The sequence below is a fragment of the Malania oleifera genome, chromosome 3, assembly GCF_029873635.1.
Source record: "Malania oleifera isolate guangnan ecotype guangnan chromosome 3, ASM2987363v1, whole genome shotgun sequence".
In the NCBI taxonomy this organism is placed as follows: Eukaryota; Viridiplantae; Streptophyta; class Magnoliopsida; order Santalales; family Ximeniaceae; genus Malania; species Malania oleifera.
In genome coordinates this window covers 124,288,122-124,313,055 of record NC_080419.1, presented here as the reverse complement: position 1 = coordinate 124,313,055, position 24,934 = coordinate 124,288,122, and the positions used below count along the sequence as shown (strand labels likewise).

Below are 24,934 nucleotides of genomic sequence, written 5' to 3'. Positions count from 1 at the left end.
GTCAGGACCCTGTGAGCATCCAGATCAAAGTGACACCAAGATTTTTATGTGGTTCGGTCAAGAACAACCTACGTCCATTGAGCACACACCAAAATTCACTAACTCGCTGGAAAATATTACAATTCTCTCTCTCTCTTTCTCTCTCTCTCTCTCTCTCTCTCTCTCTCTCTCTCTCTCTTCCTCTCTTCTTCCTCTCAGCTCTCCTGAGCTTCTCTGTGCTCTCTCTCTGCACTGTTATGTGCTATTGTATATTTCACTTTCCACGGCCCTCTTTATATAGGCTTGAAATTTACATCATGATTAAATACAAAACAATCAAATTAATCACAATTGGAAGTTTATAATGGAGAGTTTAATTGAGAGATAATTCCACCGCATTTTCTGACTCAGCAACGCGTCGTCTCTAACTGTCTCTTGGCTCCATCTCTAACAATGAGATTACCACTTTACCTAAAAGTTTAAGCTATTATATTGTGGATTAACAATGTATATCAAACTTTAACATACATGAATATGAAATGGAGTAATGTATGAATGTGTCTTTTGAATATCATTTTGTTATTATTATTATTATTATTATTATTATTATTAGTTATAGACATGCAATATATGCACGCTTCACGAATCATAAATTTTCTAGTTTTATAATTTGAAAATATAACTATATGTATAGTTATTTTTAGTATTATTTGTGTTTACTTAGTGAAGAGGACGGGACAAGAGTACTTTAAGAAATTGGAAAATGAGACTAAGTAACTATCAAATGGAGAATTTATAGTGATATAAATCACATCATTGTTTTTTTGTTTTAACAAATTAGCTCTTGCTTTGTGCTCCTCTCCTACGTAAGGCTTACAAAAGGCTTACAAGCCCTCCCATCTGTATATTTGGTGCACAAGCAATAATTGAGACTTTCCTTTTCTACAAATAGCTTTCAAAAAATGTTACACCTCCACGATATATATATATATATATATATCCTTATTTGATGCTTTTAGGTATTTGGCCTTAATTCATACCAATACATAATTAAAAACTTAAATTTTTATCCGTTCGGGTGTAATTCAATGATAAAGGTGTATAAGAGATTAAAAGAGGTTTTGAGCTCGATTTTATACTCCGTCATTTCTCAAGTACTATGTTAGATGTAATTAACTCATTTCAAATTTATATGTGTAAAAGCAATATATTGGTGTGTATATATATCCTTATTTGATGATTTTAGATCTGTGGTTTTAATTTATATACATATATAATTAAAATTTTAATTTTTTGTCCTCTCGGATGTAATTTAGTGAGAAGAGGCGTACAAGAGATTGAAAGAGATTCTGAATTCGATTTTCTACTGAGTCATTTTTGAAGTACTCGGTGCTAACTATGTTAGCCGTAGTTAGTTCATTATGAATTTAGTCAGGAGGTAAGAGTCCAAAGACCTCTGGCCACCTCAAGTTCCTAGCCTTAAAAAAAATTAAAGATTAATTATATATATATATAAATTACTATAGGTAAGACTTCGTATGTGAATTTACATAGCAAAAGATCACAAACATTAGTTCAAATAGTGAACAACCACATTAATTCACATAGTGCGATCATATAATTATATATTTTTCTTTCTTTTATTTTGTCATAATTTTTAGTACTCTAACATTCTGTTTGGAATTTATAAAATATTAGGAAAAGGAAATAAAAATATCAAGGAATCCATATTTTCATGTTTGCGTTATTGAGAAAAATAAGAATGAAAATGAAAATATACTAAATTCATGAGAAAAATTTTAATTTTATACATCATTAATATTTTCTTAATTTTTAATCATATAAAACAATACTTTCAGTTTTAATAGAATTTAATGTAGAAAAAAAATATCCTTTTCTTGATACCAATTGTGAAATCATGCCCTAAGATTATGCACACACATACAATAAATACAAACAATAAAATAAAATAAAATAAAAAAGAATAATAAATTTATATGGTTTGACAATGTGCCTATGTTCACGGAGTCCTTGCGCAATTTTCACTGTATCATAAAAAAAAAATTACCTTAAAACTTCAACCCTCAATTACAATATGTATGCATAGCCCCATATGAAAACTCCCAATATTCTCGTTTAATAATACAATTACAATATGCCCTGACACAAATATTTCTCACCCTTTATGCAAAACCTCCTACTCATAACAAACTTAAAGCGGTAACCACTCTATGAGTAATAACTCAAGAGTATCAAATACATTAAAAAAAAAATTGCTTGGGCACTTAGAGAGAGCAAAATGTTTAACTAATAGAAGTTACGTCAATAAAAAAATTATTTTTGAGAGATCTATTTGTGTTTGGGTTTCACGCAATATAAAAAGCAATGATAATTTACCAATCATATAATAATGTGTACATGTATATGTGTGCATGTCTGTGTCAAAGAGAGAGAGAGAGATGCCACCGTGAAAGATATATAGCTAGCATAAAGAAGCTAGGTTAATAGTGACATGACTTACATTATCAGTCTTATCTAAATCTAAAAAAGTTGTTTAGTTTTATTATGTGATGTGTATATCTTGAGAGAGAGAGAGAGAGAGAGAGAGAGAGAGAGAGAGAGAGAGGAGAGAGAGGAGAGAGAGAGAGAGAGAGAGAGAGAGAGAGAATGTCCAAAAATCATATGGGTATGTGCAAGGAATATAATGAAGTTGCCAATTCCTAGCTATTCTTAGCTACCAGCAGCCATATATGTACATACACAAAGGATGAAGCTAGGCAGCTAGCCTAGCTAGATCAAGCACCATCACCTTTCAAAGACAATATAGGATGGAGAAGTAGGTAACAATGACTTGACTTGCAACACATTAACTAAGTCCAGTCCTATCTAAGTCATCATAAATCCATGCAAGTAGTTTTCCATGAATTATACATATGTGATATGTTGCCCACGCCCAGTACACGCCCGGCCGCAGCCACTGCAGCTGTATGCGTATACTATCAATTAAGCTCTTGTAGGTAGCTTGGTAATGCGAGGCAAACATATATATGCTGTTCATATCACTGCACAAAAAGGCAAACATATGAGATATCAAGTCGGTGTGCTTCTGCTCGCCACTAAAACTTCTTTCTATAGCAAGCATGCATCCATGCATATATGGCCCCATTACTCCCTCCTTTATGTCAAATTTATTTTGTGCACTTTCTCTTGGAACTCTACTCCTTTAACTTTTCCTATGGGTATTTCTAGCTTTTTCTTCCCAATTATAAGAAGCGTGTTCACATCATGAATTAATTCAACATGATCAACTCGATAAAATGTGTATATATATATTTGGATGTATGTATGTATGTATTAGTAATGAATATGTTTGCATGTATGCATGCATGTATGTATGTATGTATGTATGTATGTATGTATGTATGTATGTATGTATGTATGTATTAGGAATGAAAGTCTTAAACTTGTGGAAAAAAAATATTCCATCGTTTATAGTTGTGATGATCTTTATCTAACATTGTTAATATTCCATCTATCATCGACTCTATGGATTACTCATTTGTAAGGGCTAAGGTCAACTATGCCGACCTATTCAGAAGGCTGACAAAGTTAATTAGTTAGATCAAATACCAGAAAAACCATGATTCCAGAGCTACTATACTTTTTACAAGTTGAGAAAGCTTGGATGGACCATATCTTCAGTTTGGGGACAATGTACCTAAATAGCTTAGGTGAGTATTTGGGTAAATGTCAGTTGAACCCAAGTGTTGCATCTTTATAACAAATATAGTGCAATTGGAATATTATAATAATGTTCCAATAGACACAAATATCTCTTAAGAGACATTCAAATGGTTAAAACTTGAGACTTCTATGTTGGAGATCTCTTATTCGAATTTCAGTTCGAGCATATCTAAATATGTCTCCTAAGAGATAGTCTGCTGGTTAAAATTCGAGACTTCCATATTATAGATTATAGGTTTAAATTTTAATTAGGAGAATGATACTTCTCGCTGTAGTTCAAGTCCAGTATGAGCCTCCATGTGGACAAAATAAAAAAAAAAACATAAATATCAATCGTTTAAACTTCTCTCTCTCTCTCTCTCTCTCTCTATATATATATATGTATATATATATATATATATATATATATTTATATTTATAGTCTTCTCATGCAAGCATGCTTGGCAATTAGATTCTAAAAAGACTTTAATGCAATCATGCAATCATGTTGTAATACACATTAATTCCAAGTTATCATATTAAAAATTGCATCTTTTCCTTGGACAGACAGGCTATATATGTCACTACATATATATAATATAATTAATTAAAAGGTCAATCATACGCCAATGAAAATGTCATTTAGATAACTACAACTTGCATGCACGCATGTATGCACCAAACCAATAATATATGTCAAATGAAGAAGATGAGATGGAGAAAAGGTCATTGCTGGAGAGAAAATATATACTCATTAACAAAACCATGTAATAATTTAATCCAGTTAGTGAAATAAAATTAAAGGATACTTTAATCAATTAAGTACAATACTATACTTAGAAGTAGTTATGGAAGAATATTTTATTATAAATAAATTTAAGAAAATAAGGATGTTTTTGTTAAGCATGAAATTAAACTTAAAGCCCATTAAAGGACACTCGTACAAATCATCTTAAAAATAACTTTTGCTGTATTTGGACGTATGGGTTTTGAATCTTAGAGTTTGATAAATTTTAATACAATTTTATATTACATGTTATCCAAATCCAAATCTAATACCTCTCCAAACATAAGATCTGTGTTTGGGAGAGATCTTGAATTGGGATTTGTGTATATTTGAATAAAATGTAATAGAAAATTGTACTAAATTTTGTTCAAATATATTCAAATTCAAATCTTGAAATCTATCATCCCAATCGTAGCGTAAACATATTTTAATGAAACACTCACATAATATGAAGTTGCTAATGGTTAACAAAAGATAGGGGAAGAACACAAAGGGTTTGAGACAAGGCAATCCATTATCTCCTTTTCTTTTTGTGGTCGTCAAGGAAGCTCTTTCACAAATGATTTTCAAAGGTCTGGAGAATGGTCCATTGAAGGGTGTTTATAACGCTCCGAAAATCCTACTATATATATATATATATATATATATATATATATATATATATTATAATAATAATAATAATTCTACTCTGATGCCATAAAACATAATCAAAGTCAACTCGGACCCAAAGGGGTACCGGGGATAAACCTATCTATACATACATACCAACTATGCAGTGGAAACCATGATGTACTTAATCTTATATACAATACCAAAGTTTTATTATAACCAAAATACACATATACATCCCAAAAAGGACCATAAATACCCTAGGGTCATACCCCTAAAAATTCTTCCTGATTTCAATCCAACTACTTACCCTTCAGTCAGGGTAGCACTATCAACATCCTCTATTTCGGAGCTCAGTCCACTTGTCTATCTGGGTTTCCTGTAATATTTGTATTTTTGGGGTGAGACATCTCTTAGTAAGGGAGAGACTAATATCAGTGTGTGGCAACATGAGTATTATTGTGTTATAAACATATATTGTTCGTGATAAACTGTATCTGATAAGTAAGGAAAATTTGTACATAATTTAACTGCATTTGACAAGTCAAGTAAAACTTTTCTATATAAATATGAATAAATCGTAAATCAGCATAACATACTGTATCATACTAAATTTCTGCATACATATAAATCATTTGCTATATATGTATATTACTGAAATTATACCCTTAATGGAAGGCTAAATCATGAATTAACCCCGCATGATCGGGTTGTGCGGCCCGAGGGTTGGACTTAACCATGGCTGGCCTACAAAACTAAATCAAACATGACATAATTATGCATGATTGCCCACCCAACCTAGTCCGCCTATCCAACTCTCCGCAACACTTCTCGGGTCGGCACACAGTGGGTATCCTACTCTCCGCAATACTTCGAGGCTAATCGGCCTCCGACCCAACACTTTCTGAATAGTGTGGTTGCACTGTTGGCTAACACCAACATGGTCCGCCCATCCTACTCTCCGCAACACTTCTCGGGTCAGCACAAAGGAGTTACACTGTCTAATCTGGCTAGCTAGTTACGGTACCGTACTCATAACATACTTAATCCACCAGGGTTCTACTACAGCATAATATATTTCATTAATAACTGTAATAATACTGTTTCATGATTCTGTGTAAAATCTGTCATAATAATAATATTTTTGAATATTTGTTATAAATATATCTAGTCACGGCATCTGCACCGATTGAATATCATGATATCTATGTCAGCTGAATATCATAATATAATGAAAATATAATTTCTGTACTATTTATAGTTTTTCTAAAAACTATAATCAATTCATGCTTGTACTATGAATTCATAAAATATTCTGACATACCATTATTTGTAGTAAAATTTATACTTATGTCACACACAAGTGAGTACTATTCTATAATATATTATCTAACCTAGGAAAACATATTTTGCTGACAAAATGATATTAAATCTATTTTCAAAGTTTCCTCAATTAAACATTAGTATTCCCAAAAACTATACTAATTCATATATATACCTTTCTGAATCAAATATTGTATTTATTAATTTACTAAAAATACTTGACTTAATCTATCCCTTTACCTGTTTCCTGAGAAGCCTGTTGAAAACCCTAAACCACGCCTGCGGCGTTCAAAACTCCAAACCCTGAAATTGCATTATTTCCAGTTCAATCAACTCAACCCCAGTATATTAATTTGTCATCTAACACATTTCTTGGGTCTACATATTCCAAATAATCATTTAAACCCTAAAATAACTCACGTACCCTGATTTTGGGGTGGTGCCCAAGGACTCCAAATCAACAATCCACTCCGATCAACTTGCAGAAAATCATCCTTAGATCCTCGTGGTGGTTCCTAATCGTCGAAATGAGCTTAAACAAAGCTGGAATTGAAGAGAGAAGGGGCAGGAGCCGTAACCTAGAGTGAGAGAGAGAGAGTGAAGAGAGAATGAATTTTCTCGTTGGAAATGATTTTGGCCTATATATAGACAGCTGTCCACGTGCACTCGTCGTCGAGTCCAAGAAGGACGTTCGTCGACCCTTTATGGTATGAAATTCTTTACTCTCGGGATCTCCTCGTCGACGAGTGTAGGGCTCTCGTCAACGAGTCCCTACTGATGCCCCTTTTCAAATTTCTTTTTCCTTCTTTTTTTTTTTTTTTCCTTTTTCCCTTATTATTTTCATAAATTAAATTTTTTGGGTCTTTACAGTGTCAGTCTTCACAATTCGTCTCAATCTACTACATATTATCCCACCTCCTTTTTGTAGATGATACGTTGATTCTCTGTAGTAACTTTGATTCTGAGTTCAGGAACTTACGGGCCATCCCCCTCTATTTTGAAACAATTGCGAGTCTGAATATAAATTTATCTAAAAGCTGCATTTTTCCTATAGGAAGAATAGATGATGCAAAGAAGAGGGCTAATATTCTTAATTGTAAGTTAGACTCTTTCCCCACATCATATTTGGGTCTCCCCCTTGGGGTCAAATCATATTCCAAACATATATGTGACCTAGTGGTGGAAAAGATGGAGAAGAAGTTGGCCACTTGGAAATCAAAGTTCTTGTCTATTGGGAGGTAGATTGACCCTTATAAACTTTGTGCTTTCTAATCAACCGATATACTACATGTCTATGTTTCCTATTCCTAGGATAGTGATACAGGTTATAGAAAGAATCTAAAGAAATTTCCTTTGGAGGGGAATAGAGGAAAGCTTCAAATACCCTCTCGCCAAATGGAGCTTAGTTACTCAATCAAAGAAACAAGGCGGTCTAGGAATCAAGCAATTAGAGAATATGAACAAAACTCTTATGGGAAAATGGATATGGAGATTCAGAAGGGAGGACGAAGCCTTATGGAAAGAGGTGATAAGTGTCGAGCATAGGTACGATTTTGCAGATTGGCATCCAAATTCAAATTGTAGAAGTACAAGCTGGGGACTTTGAAAAATTTTAGCAAACTTAACTCTAGCAATTGGGAACACATGAAGATCACAGTGGGATATGGGAACAAATTAAACAAAATTCTAATTAGATAAATGGACCGCTAAAGCCACACTCCAGGAACTCTTTCCAAGCCTTTTTTAGGTGGTTAGACAAAAGAATGCTAAAGTGGCAGATTTACTAAGTTTTCCCGACAACAGACCTCTTTGGGATTTAAGATTTGACAGACATGTCAGGGGCAAGGAGATAAGCAAAGTCACGGAACTGTTCAAATTGATTTTTAATGCCAACATTAACAGGGTAAGAAAAGACCCGTGTTCTTGGACCCTCAATACATCCTGTTAGCTTTACCGTGATCCCAAGAGGGGGGGTGAATTGGTATTTTTAAATTTTACCTTCTAAGTATTCCTCCTAGCAGCAGTATGTTCACAAGCCTAGGGTCAATCTAGTGCAAATGATGTAAATGTGCCAGAGATCAGATGAAGCAGTTTAAACAATCACACAAGTATCAGAAAGCAGTAAAGAGAAGATGACATGCGGATATGTTATCGAGGTTCGGCCAACCGCCTACGTCCCCGCTTTGGCTAACCAGCACAAAGATTATCACAATACCTTGCTCACTTAAACGGGTGGAGCGTCACCTATACAAACCAGGTCAAATTACCACAGGGCTGACCTCAACCTTAACCAGGTCAATTAGCGGGGCTGACCTCAACCTTTACACCAATCCTTACCGGGCTGGATTACCGCCCCCTCAGGCCACGCCTGGAATCTCTCAGATATACAATCAAAGGTACAATACAATTGTGCTTTCAAGTAAAGCAGATATGTACCACAAATGCGCACAAACACAAACACCACAAGTGATTTAAAATGTAAGCTCTGTGTGGTCTAAATATGTCAATCTCTCAACTATGTTTTCTATCAGTGTAACACGTACGTGAGAGTGTCAATAATAATCTGTGCACTTCAAAATATTCAGTCAAGAGTGTTCACACAGAATACCAAGCAAGCCTCAATATTCAATCAATAGAATGCGTATGTGCTTGTATTGCAAAGTAGATAATCTTTGTTTTCGGTAAATGATATATATTTATAAAACTTGTACAAACAATACCACAAATATTTATATATCACACACACACGAATATCCTTTCCCAAATATATCAATATGAACACCACAAGATATTCAAATATGTTTGAAAGTATTTTTGCAATCTCCAAACAAAAATGAACTTCCTAAGATATTGCAACTAGAGTGCAATACTTGGGATGTCACAAAGAGTCTTTCTTAGGGCAGGCTTATTGGCAAAGCCTCCTAAGAAAACTTAGGTTATGCTCTCAAAAATCGATTCAAATACACAGCAATATGAAGAGCTAACCAAAAATAAAAGACTCAATACACTTACAAATGATTTGGATAGATGAAGAGTGTAAGCTTGAGTAGGTTTTCAAAGTAATGTAAGTAGTAGGAGGCAAATATGAGTATTTGGCTTGAGAGAAAATTTTTCTTAATTTATTTGCTAATCCGTGCTTAATCCACCAAATGAAGGAGTATATATAGACATACCAAGAATTTTGACCGTTGGGGACTTATTAGGAATTTTCAGAAAAGATTAATGACACTTAAGAAAATTTAACCCTGTTTAAAAAATTTAATCGCGGTAAAAAAATCAGGGCAACCCGAGAGGTCCGGTCGACCAAAAGTAGCTCGGTCGACCGGGACTCAAGTAGCTCGGTCGACCGAGGGCATTTTGAACTAAGGGGTCGGTCGACCAGGTAAGGGCGATTTTTGAAATCTCCGAGTTTCGGTCGACCGAGGCCTTTTTGAACTGCACGGCTCGGTCGACCGAGTTGTTGGGAATTCTCCCGAGGCGCTTCGGTCGACCGAGTTGTTGGAGTACAAAAGTGGTCGGTTGACCGGGAGGTCAAATAGTTGACTCCCAGGTGGTTCGGTCGACCGAGGTCAAATGACCTGTAAGGGGTCGGTCGACCGAGACCGGGTCAAATAGTTGACCCGGACCGGTTTCGGTCGACCAGGCCAATTTGAACTGTTTGGCTCGGTCGACCGAAAGTGCACCAAGTGTGCATTTCGGTCCCGAATTGACCCAACTCAATCAATTTTAAGTGCCTAATAAACATATGTGCATATGTGTGTGTCCTAAGGCCACTTGGGGTCCAATTTTGAAGACACCGAAAAAGTCCGGTATCGGTCGACCTTTGGTCGCCCGAAGGTACACTCTAAGGTCTTTCTATGGTTCGGTTTGAGCTTACAAAGTAAATCATTCATATGATGTGTGTGAGCTTATTACAAACCAGTACCCTAATTACTATTACAGACAGCCTAATTACTATTACAGACAAAATTCACTTAGAGATATTACAATTGGGAATATGAAATTGTCTTCAAGCTTTCACGTGCCCTTGAATGTATGTTAGTATAAACCTGCACATGAACTGGATATTTATTAAATACAATTGAGTTTGTCATTATCAAAACCAGGGTGTGACCTATAAGGTCAACACATCCCATAACTTCACAGTTTCAATTCTTTACAATCACCTTGCTAGCAGGAGCAATTGCAATTTTGTTAAAATCGCATACAATCAATTGTGGAATTCTTTCACTCCATCAAATGTGAGTGTTTTTTGTTTGCTTGCAATGAACAACAAAATCCTTACATTGGACAATCTGCAAAAAAGAGGCTGGTGGATGGCTTCTAGGTGTGTTTTATGTAAAAAGGAAAGTGAAGATGTGGATCACATTTTCTTGCATTGTCATTTTAGCAAACAAATTTGAGTTAAGGTATGTCAGAGAACGTGTAATCATATGGTCATGCTGAATTTGCTGAAAGTAATGTTTTTACTATGGAAATTTTCAAAGCTCAAAGGGTTTCTTAAAAGGATGAAAGCAACTATTCTGACAGTCATTTGTTGGGAAATTTGGAAGGAGAGGAACGGAAGAATTTTTAGCAAAGATTACTCCACTATCAAAGGTGTTTGATAAATATTTATCAAATCTATACATTTGGATTAGATCCAATTCTTTATCGTTGGAACTGAATTAGGAAGAATTTTCTTGTATTTTCTAAGACTTGGAAGGGTGATTAAGTTCATCCTTTCCTCGCTTTTGTATCTTTTTTTCGCTTGAAAGGATTGAATATTCTTACTTATTGCTCTTTTAATAAATTTACCTCTTTTCAAAAAAAAATAAAAATAAAAACAAAAAAAACAAAACAAAAGATAGGGGAAGCAACTAATTACAGCAGCTAGATTAGAAGCGCTTTCTAGACATGTAGAAAAGTTGGTTTCCACTATATGAGGTTACCCAAATGCCAGTGCAAGCATATGGTACAAAAACAAAACAAGATAGGGGAAGCAGCTAATTACAGCAACTAGATTAGAAGCGCTTTCTAGACATGTAGAAAAGTTGGTTTCCACTATATGAGGTTACCCAAAAGCCAGTGCAAGCATATGGTAAAAAGGCAAATACATATGCTGTTCATGTCATGACTGCAATGGACAATTCAAAAAGGCAAACATGCATGGGATCTAGTTGGTATGCTTCTGTTTGCCACCAAGTTTCTCATGACCCCATCCCCCATTCTTCTCTAAGAAACTTTCCTATTTCATGCATCCTTGCTCTTTTCTTTAGTCCATTATAAATCTTAATACATGCTACTTCAACAAAACAATAATAATCATGTAAGTTAACCAAGTATGTTCATCTATTTATGCTTGTGTGCGTGTGTATAAATGTGCCTTTATGGTTGACAAATGATATAAAGTAACAAAGCACTTTGTTATCAGATTGAGAAATTTGAGTATTGCATGTTTCGGAGGGATCTGACGAATCAAAGAGCACAAAATTATAAATATGTATGCATTTATGTATGTATGTATGTATGTATACATGCATGCATGTTGAAGTTTTGAATCTAGCGTTATCACAGTGAAGAATTAAATGCATAACCTCAGCAGTTCCTCAAAAGTTTCTTACATATATATATATATGAATATGCTTCTCTGTGAAGATTCTTCTTTGTGTATACCCAACTTTATTGGTCGAAGTCCAAACTGGTTTTCAGAAGCTTATTTTCTTTGCAATACAAACCCTGTATTAATTGTGTTTCTGCTTTCTTATATATTTAAGGAGTACTAATTTATTAATTTATCAATATGCCACGAGATGATCATGTGTGGTGTGCACTATGCATGCATGTATATAATAGTCTATTAGCTATAGATTCATTAGTTAGTACCTATAGATTGATTGGCATAATCAGAAGTCTGCGGAGCAAAAAAGGAAAAAAAAAATTATATATTAATATATATATCAAACCTAATTATTTACACCAAATGGATGCAACCTCTCTCTCTCTCTCTCTCTCTCTCACACACACACACACACACACACCAACCCAGGACACTCATTATGGGTGAGAGGTAGGCTATTACAGTACAGCACTCCTGGAGATGAATTTATGTGTCATCCATATTACTCTTTGCACGACTATACATATAATACATGCCATGCAAAAACATACACACACAAACATAGAAGAGAGCTATACATGATCAAGAATTCAGGATCATGAGGAATAGGCTATCCTAATGAAATATGGGATGTGATGGAATTTATAAAGAGAGGCACAAGTGCAAACACCTTCAAACAAGAACAATATGAAAGTAAGCAGAAAAGCAAACACAAACTCCCAAGCACAAAGCACACAACAAAAGTTGGACCAAAAGGGAACTCTCCATGTATTTTCATGGCTTCCAACTTTAAGATAACGGCCATATATCCTAATAGTATCACTTTTTGAGCGTGTTCAACACTTTTTAGGGTTTCCATGCTGAAGCCCAGATTACTGGATCCTCTTTCCATGTCAAATAGATTCCTGACTCATGATCTCCTTGAGGTAGCACAAGTGCCCAACCAGCCCGGTACCTCCTTAGCAGTGCCTTAACATCGTCAACGACATCATCGCTAAAACCAAATGGCACAAATGACTCTTTGAGCCTCTCGGACCATTGGCTTCCTCTCTCTCTTCTCTCACACTCTTCTCCTCCATTCTCATCATCATTGTCGCAAGCCAAAATTCTAACTATGCTCCTCGAGCACTCTCTCTCCAACATGAGTCTCTCATTGTTAGTTGGGACAAAGCTCTCGTCTAGCATCTCAAAATAGAGTGCATAAAATCGAAGGCACTCTTCGAAGCATTTGACAAAGTCAGATCTTGTGCTGGAAAAATCAGCTTCTTCCTCGACAACAGTCACAACTCGAGGTCGAAGTGAATGCAGCATCCGAATCACAGCTTCCCTTTCCTCAACTTCAACTCTTCGCAAGGCCCCGATACAATTCACAGCAGTTGCCTCGTCTTCTTGAACACCAAGTCCCTCCTTTGTGAGCTCTCCTAAGTGGCTTAACCCACTTATAACATTAAATTCAAAGGGCACTCTCATTAACCTTGCAAACTTCTCCATTCTTTGGCCTACCTCCTTCATGACTGATCTTATGAGGTTAATTGTTACCACAACGGTGAGCTTTAGACTTGGCGTCTCATCATTTCTTGTGGCCAAAGCTTCTAGCAAAGTAGGCCACTGGGTACAAAGTGTGTTGCTTATGTCAATTATGTGAAGTTTGCTCTCTCCTTCTAAGGCCTCCAAGATAGCTCCATTTGAAGCTACATGACCAAAAGTTGTCCAAGGACTTACCTCTTGAAACCTTAGTATTAAATTCCTAGCGGAATCAAAAGAATAGCTCTTCTCAGCGACTGAAGTGAGGGTTTTATAGCATCGTTGACCTGATTCTGTTGCCTTGCAAAAGAGAGCTTGCAAGAAGTAAGAGGCTAGTTTTTGATCGCAGTCCCCATAAGGAGATGCAAGCTCGTTTAACATCCAAAGAAGGTGATGGATCTTGCAGGAATCCTTCTCTGAGATTGCTCTCGCACACTCCCGGAGAAGCCCCATGGCCCATTTCCCAGAGGCACAAGGCTCACCTGAATCTGACGACCAGCTTGTGGATGTGTGGCTGCTCTGGGGCTGATTGGTGCTTTGCATTTCTGCCTGAGCACCATTGCTTATCTGCTGGTTAGGGTACTGGAAGTAGTAGTGTGCTCCTTTGGGAGTGAAAAGGGTTCTGTCCATGTGTAATGGAGCCACCCCTTTGACTCTGAAGCACCTTTGCAAGCTCAAAAAAAATTGAGTTCAAGAAAATCAAAGTTTGAGAAATGGCCAAGCACAAAACAATGATTTAGAAGCCTTGGTACAAGTATTTGGGTCATTGTCATGCTAATTAGTGTATGACGTTCAATTGCTTTTGTACCATATGATCAAATAATGAAATGTATATATAAAGTTTTCAGGTAGCTAGCTACAGTTATTCGCAACTCCATGATTGTCTTTTGCAAACAAACTAATCATATTATAACTTTGTGATTTAGATAAGCTCCCAAGTAACAGTAGGTAGAACATAAACCAGAATAGTGTGATCAACCCAGAGGCTACTGGTTCATTGATAATTGACCCATGACATTGTCATTTAGTAAAATAACATAAAATAAAATGAAAAGAACGCCGACATTAAATAATGTAGCTGATACAATAGGAAAAGCAAGATACACAAACATCTTTTGATTAATAGCACAAAGTTATCAACTAAATTATTTAGACCCCAAAAGGCCACCGAGTTTTTCCAAAACGTGGGGCACTGAAAACTCAAGACAAGGACCTCGCTTTTCTGGTTCAATCTCATTTGCTTATTCTCAAGCTTGGTTATGTTCTCACACAAATATTTAATTGCAATCTCAAAGCCTTTCAAAGTATGAGGGAACACTCATTCTTTAATTTTTCTTACTTACCCTTGTCCTTGCATTTTGCCTGCATGTGGTTTTTCTTGTTTCTTAATAAAGTTATTGCTTTCAAGTCTCAAAACAAATAAAGTGGAGATTAGGGGAAAAACCAATAAAAACTCAGTATGTCAGTATCAATGTATATTATAAGATGCATGGGCTTGTGGGCTTGGGCAAGGAGGAATAAAACATGTATTTCTGGAGATATAATATAGGGAATCCCCACTTAGCCGATGGCAACTGAGTCAGGCAGGGAAAATATTACAAACAATGTATGTTTCTCCTCAATTAAGAAAAGAAAAGAGACGTTGAAATATAAAGTGAACAGCTAGGAGCTAATCTGTCATGTCAGATAAAGTTTTCTGCCTTACACACCCACTAAAATAAACTTTTTTTTTTTTTTTGAAAGCTTTGTTGTAAGCTAATGATTAAAAGAACATTAAATTTCAACAAATATTTCTTGGTTTAATTAATTTGCCTCCAAGTCTGTTAATTAAGTAATTACAGATAAAAATCGCATCAAATTATTGTCGCCCGACACACGTTACATCCCATTGTCTTCAAAATACTTCTATTTAATGGATTCAATGTTTAAAAAGAAAAAAAGATGGTTATAGTCAAATCCTTGCACTTGCTCATGATAGTGTGCATTCCACATATTTTCATGTTCTTTTTTGGGTAAACTACATATATTTTCATGTTAAACACACAATTCAGTATAGTAAATATTTTGTTTTCCTATGAAAATCTACTCTTAATTTCTTCTTTATCCTCGCCAAAAAAAAAAAAAAAAAGAGGTAATTGGAGAGAATGAGGAAAGGCTTAAAACTTCAAAAGATTAGTCTCATGCATATTCCCTTTATTGAGAAGGTTCAGGTCTATGACAAACAACAAAATATGCTCAATATCATTCTGCAATCATCCACAAATCATTACACATATGTTGCAAATGTACCAAAAAAATATTCCTAATCTAAGATTAAATATATGGTCTAGTCAAAGGAGAGCATATTATAATTACATAGGAAAGTGAGTATTTAAACAAAGTTGTAAGAGGTATTTTAATGAAAGTTATTCCTCACAAATAAGACGACAAAGTCGAAGCTCCTATTTTACAATTTCCATACAATCATTGGAGAAATGTATTGGCCTCCATCAGCTCGCTTTCCTTTTGTAAAAGATGGTCCCTCCTAGTGATTCCATTCATGTGGTCCATGTTACCTTGTCTGCATGCACGTATTTCCCATACATCACATTAGCATTGCATACCAATAAAAGCTTGTGTGTGCGTGTGAGAATGGAGGAGGGGCCGGGGACACCACATTAGTATTGCTTATAGATAAGAGCCTATATATATATATATATATATATATGTTAGAGGTTATATATATCTTTTAATATTGAGTGTGTTAGTATGTTAATTAGTGAGACTAAGGATATTATTGTCATTAGAATGTATTTAAGTTTATATTATAAATAGAGGGAGAGACCTATCTTCAAGTTAGGACATTCATTTTTAGTCAAATCTTAACATGGTATCAAAGTATGATCCTATTTAGACCCTATTTCTCTCAGCTGTTGCCGAAAAACACTATTCCCGCCACTGTTTTTCCCTAATCCACCTCCATTCCATATTAAATCACAAAACCAACCATATACCCATAATAAGAACACCCCCCCCCCCCCACACACACACACACACAAAACCCCATCGCCAGAGGGCCCCCCAAGTGCCCCCACACACCGTTTTTTTTATTTTTTCTGCTGCCATGCTTTGATTCCTTCTTTAGACTATATTATCAAGCTGTTAGGCTAGTTTTTTGCTCAAAAAATTCAACTTTTTTAGATCATGCACTCACGGTATTTCGTTAATTTCTGTTTAGGGTTTGTGAAGGCTTCCTTATGAGTTTTTTCGAGCCGTGGCAACATTCGTATGTTCAGTTGTGAGGCTGTAGCAGTGCTATATTCGTTGGTGAGTTGTTCACCTTGTCCATGATTGTGTCTGTGTTTCACATGGTTTGTGATTGTTCCTATTATTGATCACTCTTCTTGTTTTTGGTGTGGTTGCTGTTTGTGAGTGCTGTGGCAATGTTATATCCAAGGTCTTAAATTTTGATTTCGACTCAAATATTGAAACTCCAAAAGTACGGAAATTTTGATTTCGATGTCAATTTCGATTTTGATTTGAAAAAATAACGAAAATTTGTAATAAAACATGGAATTCTTTGTGAAACGTTAAAAACGGTTAATAAACATAATAATATAAGTTTTAGGACTAATATTTTACAAATTAAATACATCTATGTTTTGTATGAGGTGGAAAAGTTGTAAAATAGTATGTGTATCAAACATATTTGTAAGATAATGTACATTAAATATATTCAGTTAATACAAATGAAATTCATAAATCATTTAAATAATTTTTATTGTACAAATAATGATAATATAAACATGAATGGTTAAATAAAATGTTAATGTAAGTTTATTTTTTCATATAATTTCAAAAGTACTCGTAATAATCTCTTGTTTCGATTAAATAAATTAAGATAGAAATTTCACTTCACTCCTAAATTTCTCATTTGAATTCTGACAAAATTTTATCGTATAGTTAAAATTTCGACAAGTTTTGCTAAAATTTTGAGATCTCAATAAATTTCAGATGATTCATTGAGATTTCGACGGAAATTATGTAAGACGAAAATCAATTGCCATTTCAATTTCGAAGGTGACGGAAATCAGAAATTTTGACAAAAATTTCGACAATTTCGTGGAAATTTAAGACCATGGTTATATCCATCGGTGAGTTGTTTACCTTGTCCATCATTGTGTCAGTGCTTCACATAGTTTGTGATTGTCATGATTAGTTTTGATTGTTCTTCTTATTTTTTGTGTGATTGCTTATTTGTGAGTGTTGGGATGGAATCTATGACTCCAAAAAATTTGTTTCCTACATCGCTGTCACAAATAAAGACTCAAAAGTTGGATGGAAAGAACTATGTTCAATGGTCTAAAGCTGTTCAGAATTATTTAGCATAATTAGGGAAATTTGATCACTTGCTCCAATCTAAGTCTTCTGATGAGAAGAGAAAATACATGTGAGTTCAGGAAGATGTCTTGATTGTTTCCCTTTGATAGAATTAATTTGATGGAGCCACAGATTGCACGGATGTATATGCATCTAGATACGTGCAAGGAGATTTAGGATTTTGTCAAACTTCTTTACTCCAGTAACATTACATGTATGTATGATTTATCCCAGGAGTACTTTTAGTTACAACAAGGAGATAGGAGCATTAATGTAGATTATTTTGGAGAGATGAAGCGTATTCATGAGGAGCTAAACATCTTGCAACCTATAACTGCCGATGTTTGTAAGATGCAGAAGCAAAGGGAGCAGTTGATAGTTCTTCTTGTTCTATAGGCTTGAGACCTGAATTTAAGACAGTTTGGACCCAGATACTAGTAGTGCTGAGCTACCATCATTTGCTAATGTTTATTCTCGTGTCCTTCATGCTTCCTTTAGCATGCATTCTTCTGTTCTTGCATCTGACTTTGAGAGGACAACCTTTGCTACACAGAGTGATTCTAGTTTTCTATCAAACAACCGCTAAAGTTATCGCAGTGGTTTAAGTAGTCGTAATGGTAAAGACAGACGAGGCAGAGGTACTCCTTGCGAGTGCACTCATTGTGGATGGAATAATCATAGTATTGAGCAGTGTTGGGATCTTCATGGCTAACCTTCATGTGTTGCCAATGCAACCACCACTAACTTCACACCTTTGGGGGCAGCCAATGTAGATTGCAGCCATCATTGACTCCTTATGTTTGGGATCGAGTGGGGGGCAACGTGCTGTCTCTATGTCAGAGGAAGAGTATTTCAAGTTCTAGTAGTACAAGCATCACAACAAGCTTCTGTTTCCATTGCCACTCTTGCCCAATCCAATAAGCACACATTATACCTATCATTCAGTACTTCTCGTCCTAATCTTTGGGTCATAGACTTCGCTGCCACTAATCATATCATAAGTATACCTAGCTTTTTCTCCACTTTTCAATATCCTGCAAATTTACCTTGTGTTACTCTTGCTAATGGTTCTACTACTGCAATTAAGGGAATTGGGACTATAAATCCCACTCCTTATATTTCTTTTCCTTTGGTTTTATGCTTCCTAAATTTCCTTTCAATCTTATGTCCATTTGCAAAATTACTAAATCCATGAATTGTTCGATCAGTGACATTCTTCCCTAATTTTGTGGTTATTTAGGATTTGAAAATGAGGTAGACGATTAGCAAAGGGTGTGAAGCTTGTGGACTCTATCACTTTAAGCCACTATCTCCTTCTACCGCCTACACTACTGCTGCCACACCGTTCCAAATTCATTGTCTCTTGGGTCATCCTTCATTGGAAAAGTTAAAATGTCTTGTCCTTAGTTTGAGTTCTATGTCTACTCTTGATTGTGAGTCTTGTTAGTTGGGAAAGCACGATTGTATTTCTTTCGCTTCCTGGCTCAATAAACAGACTACAAGCCCTTTTATGTTAGTTCATTAAGATGCATAGGGTCCTAGTAGGGTCGTGTCCAAGTTGGATTTTTCCAGTACTTTTTAACCTTTGTAGATGATTATTCAAGAATTACTTGGTTATATTTAATAAAAATCATTCTGAGTTATTTCATGTATTTTGTGTCTTTTGTTTTGAAATAAAGACTCAATTTGATTTGCCAATTTGATTACTTCAAAGTGATAATGTTAAAGGGTTTTTTAATGCACAATTCACTACTTATATGACTCAATTTGGTATTGTTTATTAATCATTTTGTGCCCACACTCCTTAACAAAATGGGCGTGCAGAGCGAAAAATAGACATCTTCTTGAAATCACTCACACTTTATTTTATCAAATGCACATGCCTAAAGTGTTTCGGAGTGATGTTGTACTTACTACTTGTTATCTGATCAATAGAATGTCATCCTTTGCTCTAAGTGGTAAAAATTCCCTACTCCATTCTCTTTCCTAATTCACCTTTATTTTCTCTTTCTCCTTGTATATTTGGGTGTGTCTCCTTTGTTTATCAACTAACTCTTAGGGTGGATAAATTGGATCCTCATGCTATAAAATGTATATTTTTGGGCTTATCGTATACTCAAAAGGGATACCATTGTTATAGTCCTATGCTGCATCGCTGCTTTGCTTTTGCTGATATTACCTTCTTCAAGTCTACACCTTACTACACCTAGTAACTGAACGCTTTTGAGCTCAATGAGTCTCTTCTTTTACCTAATCTTCCAAATTCTACGTTGTTATCCTTGCCCAAGCAACCATTTGAGTCTTCATGAGTCCATTTAGTTTAAGTCCTTCTCATCACCTTGATCATCCTAATTTTCAGGTGTATTCACGGCAGCGGCTCCAAGGAAGAGAGTTCCCTCTAGCTTCTACTACCACACCTTTGGTTTCCCCGTCGGATGATCATCCTTCTCATGATGTTGATCCTCCTATTACTACTTGGAAAAGTAAATGCACATGCATACATACATATGTATGCATATACTTATAGAATATATTAATATTACATAATATAATAGAAGAGAAGTCTAGGCACAATAGTAAAGTTGTCACTATGTAACCTGAAGGTCATAGGTTTGAGATTTGAAAACAACCTCTCACAAATATGCAAGGTAAGGTTGCGTACTATAAACCCATCATGGAACATCCTTTCATCAAGCGCAACATATGCGGGAGCTTTGTACATTGGACTTTTTTTTTTTTAATATAATTAAGTTGACAATTACTCTGTGATTCACTAATCCTTTATAACTAATCTCCAATTACCAAAACTCCAAAAGTATTAACTTCCCCATTTTTCAATTAAATAATTCTTGAATTCTATAGTTGATGTCAAGTTATTTCATGGTTCACACATGTTGTAATTATGAATTGTCGATCTCACTGTTTTGCCTTTAAAATGCACCTTGTGTGGATGGGTAACTCTCAACTTAGATCCAACCTATTTATTCATGAGCGCTGCCCAGCAGAGGGAGAATATGCGTGACAATTGTTCAAGTTCTTCATCTAGGAACTTGTAGGCCCTGCGGAGGATGCCAATTATTAAAGTCAAATGTTGTTTCATGACTCATAAGATATTATCCGTTTTGATTCATAATCTCACAATTTTACTATTAAAAACATAGTTTCTCTCCACTTTCAGTTCATGAGAGATTTCAGACTTGACATCCTTACATCACCATAACCTATACAAATCTCTCATCGAGAAGTTGATTAGAAATGGGATTTTTTTTTCCTCAAAAAGGTTTAATTAGATTTAGACATGGAAAAAATCCTAAGAACCAAGTTCAAGATTCTTTTTAAATAGAATGAATGTGATTTGCTAGTTGGTTTGCCAGTTTTCAAAAGCCACATGACATGTTTCAACAAAGTAAGTGGAAGCTACTACTTTTGCAAGGTTGACATCACATGTCATTACCAGCCTGCCCAGGTTGCACAAATTTGGGAAAAATATGCTGAAAAAGTTGAGTGGTGTGCCCCTTTCTAACAGTTCATTGGGAACAGTCTCCCATTAGCTGACATTTGAATTTTATCTTCTTTTTTTTTCTTACATATCTTGCAAATTAGTTTTCGTACAAAAGATTTCAAAAGAACTTAGATCAATGGTTCATGTGACAAGAGAAGTATCTAAAATGAAGAAGTCAATGCTCAAAAAAGGTTTTTGCTAGAAGTTTGTGCTCACCAAAAATAATTTTCATTGAAAAATAGTTCTGTTTTCCATTTTCAAAATTTCAAATAATTACAAATGTGCCACCTTGCCTTCTAGTTTTCCAAAGTTATTCAGAAAAAAAGTTGAAAAATAGGAGAACAAGGTGGCATTTGTAACTCTTTGAAAATTCAAAAATGAAAAATAAAAACTATTTTCCACTACTAAATAGGCTCTAAAACATTTAAAATATTAATCCACAAATTCAAAAGGAGTCATTTGGACAAATTACATTTTGTTAGAAGAAAATTTGATAATCCTCTTCCTACTCCTAAAATTTAAATGGTTTTTGGATTTTTAAAAAATAATAACAGAAAAGGTCTTGCATTCAAGAAAAAACCCTCCTAAACCCAATAAATAACAAGGGGCCAAAAACCTATTGGAGCTTGTTTGTGCAAGAGAAAGTATAAAAGGGAAATTTTCATCTAAATAAAATAAAAAACTTTTGAAGCAATTAATAAGCCCTCAACTGAAGCTTCGAGCATTACTTTGGTGGAACTTTGAGATTAAACACTAAATTGGGTTAGAAAATGATAAAGTAATCTTATAAAATAAGCAGCATTTACTTTCTACTTATGTCATTTAAAATTTTTGAATATGCGCGTGTGTGTGTGCGCACGCGCACGTGTGTACAAGTGGCTCCAAATGTAAGCATTTGTTCCTCCTCGAGCATATGCCTAGGGAATCCATCAGGTTCTTTCTGTTCAAAGTCATTCTTCCTTCATTTATTGAAAGTATTAGGCTCCTTTCAAGATCAAGATTTTCATGGATTTCGATTCTTAATAAGATTAACATGAATTTGTTACACATGAGGAGATCAACCTAGATATTTCCACGATGTGCCTAGAGTCTCTTTCTTTACACTGTTTCGTGGCAAGCCAACTTTGGACTACCCTTTCCTCTATTTTTGGTGAAACGCGAGCACTATCACAAAATGTGGATGAATTCTTGTAGGTGTGGTTTTGGGCTTTTGGGAAGAGTAAAACAAGTGATGGCTTTGTGGACTTGTGCAGTGAATGCTATTCTTTGAACTTAGTGGATCAAGAGTAAATGTGAGGACTTTTAATACTAAAACTAATATTTCCCATTGTTAAGGGATAGAGTTGTGTCCCCTCGAACACATTCTTTGGGTATCTTCTTGGGGGATTTCATCATCTTCATTTGTAATTGCTTCTGGTTGATTGTTGGGGGATGCCTTGTCCTACACAACTAATACTTTAGTCTCTTCTTTTATGAAGGAACTTTTCTCTTATATAAAAAAAAAAAATTCTAGTATATTTACTTATATAGTGTTCTTTGCACAAATTGTCTGCATGTTAATTAATTTTGATGGATTTGTTAGATTGAGATTGCTTTAATTCATACAGAAAAGGGACAAATGATCCTTTTGAGATCGAACATTTATTTCAAATCTGTTGGGGGAGTAATAGTTCTTCGGTAATTGTAAAATGGGACAAAAAATGAAGCTGATACATTAACATAATTATTTTATACTTCATTTGTAAATAAGTGTTCATAATTGAAAAGAACACTGGCCATACGAATATATGTGCTCAGGTATTGTCATTTCGAGTTATATTAATGTATGTACATTACTTAATGTTAAGGCTTCCTTACAAGTTTGAAACTTCCCGACGGGTTAGCTTGTTGGTGGGATTGTTGCCAGGGGGCCAAGGTGTGGCAGCAACCTGCCAACGTTGCAAAGGCTCGGGAGCTCTAGAGGAAATACGAAGAAGCCCCAAAAATTTGAAAGCCCGTTGTGAGAAACATAAAGATATGAAGACGACAATTGACAAGTCACTAATTCCGGGGCATCTTATTTGTGCAGTTCTCAACCATTCTCAACCGTGCTCAAAATGACATCAGCTAGGATTTAGAAATTGTTCACTCTCAGCCCTAGGTGCTTTTCTCTCCTTTTCCTGCAAAGGGGGAAGGGGTAAAAGGGAAAATGAAAGCAACCACTTCTCACCTGCTTTGACCAAGCAAGCCATAGGAGAATAGGGCTACTCTTAAGTGATTATCCTAAAGTGTCGCAGTGTTCCTAATAATTTACCCCAAGATCCCTCACAAAACGATTGTCCTAAAGTTATGCAATCCATAAACCTTTCAAGAATCTTATTTAAATGGAAAATCATAATCAGTCAGTCCAACGGATGGTAAACACCACAATATTGACGCTGGTTCAAAGTTTGTTCTATTTCAAGCCAGCAAAAACTTTTTTGTTGACTATGACTGATCTGCAATTTAATCAATTCCCACTTTGATAGTGTGATTTAACCTAATCTGTCACAAGAAAATTCACAGAAGGCTCTTATAAACTTGGGCCTGTCATCCAGTGCAGCAAAAGAACTCATTGATGTCAACATAGACTATCACTATTATTAATTGAAGCTTTATCCATAAAAATTTGGGTTGATACCTGGTTTTGCCTGTTTTGCAATTTTGCTCATTTCACATCTCAGTTTCAGATTGTAGTTTTCACTAGTTCATGAGCTCATATGTTTACTTCTTGATGCAGGTTCAATGCTGGCTTCAAAAGCATTTAAAATTACGGTATCCAGCAAAAGAAAAATCTTCCACCGTAAATTTAGTGCCTCCATCCCCTTGAATGACCATCCTCCATGTATGGCTCAAGAAATCCTATGAACTAAAGCAATAAATTTTAAAATTAAAAAAAAAAAAACACACACACACACACAGTTAAAATCAATCCAATCATTTTCAAAGCCAGGCCAACATACAGTGCACCAATCGCACATCTTATTAAATGGGCCAAAACCTATGCATGTTGATACCATGTAATAACAAGTGCACAGAAGAGTGGGGAGTTAAATCATGCTCTCAACATGCCTAAGATCACACAAACACGTACACGTATGCGCATGCACGCGTGTGCGCACACACACCCGCAGGCAGGCATTTACATGTGTAATATTGCATACCTTTGTTCCATCTTTAGACCACCGAGCACCATAACCCTCAGCAACCCTTATCTCAAAGACAACCCCATGTGGTGGAGCAATGTGCACATTCAACCAGCAGCAATGATCTAATAGACGACTGATTACCTCCTTTGCAAGCCTATTTTTTATAGAATCTAGAGGAGGCAAGAAAAAGGAATGCAATACTTAGTTAAAATCAAAATAGAAACAATGCATACATTATAAAATTTAAGTTTATCTTTTCCCCCTCCATAAACAAACTTATTTTCATTGTCCCCTGTCCCTTTGTAATCTTGATGTTAGAAAGGTGGATGAGTAAAGTTCTTTTCTAAGCTCAATTCTTGACA

General features: G+C 35.3%; 2 protein-coding genes across 13 annotated transcripts in view; both read right to left on the bottom strand.

Moving 5' to 3' along the window:
• Positions 1 to 12,855: 12,855 nt before the first annotated feature.
• LOC131151554 (protein SHORT-ROOT-like) lies at positions 12,856 to 14,174 on the bottom strand. The gene has a single exon (XM_058102795.1). The coding sequence runs from the start codon at positions 14,172 to 14,174 to the stop codon at positions 12,867 to 12,869; it is 1,308 nt and encodes a 435-aa protein (XP_057958778.1). The 3' UTR covers positions 12,856 to 12,866.
• A 1,585-nt stretch (positions 14,175 to 15,759) lies between these two features.
• Positions 15,760 to 24,934, bottom strand: part of LOC131150955 (uncharacterized) — a 40,426-nt gene continuing 31,251 nt past the window's right edge. For 4 of the 12 annotated variants that reach the window (XR_009135645.1, XR_009135647.1, XM_058102061.1 and 1 more), the window contains one exon: positions 15,760 to 16,104. Coding sequence is in view for 3 of the 12 variants with exons in the window: in XM_058102062.1 (XP_057958045.1) it covers positions 16,096 to 16,104 (9 nt within the window). In the remaining 9 variants the exon portion in view is untranslated. Of the gene's footprint in view, positions 16,105 to 23,998; positions 24,293 to 24,363; positions 24,743 to 24,934 lie in introns of those variants that run through there. The other 8 variants (XR_009135641.1, XR_009135646.1, XM_058102060.1 and 5 more) reach the window with 5 other exon arrangements.

Excerpts from the sequence above, each read along its gene's own strand:
- LOC131151554 (XM_058102795.1), bottom strand. The coding sequence starts at position 14,174 with ATGGACAGAACCCTTTTCACTCCCAAAGGAGCACACTACTACTTCCAG.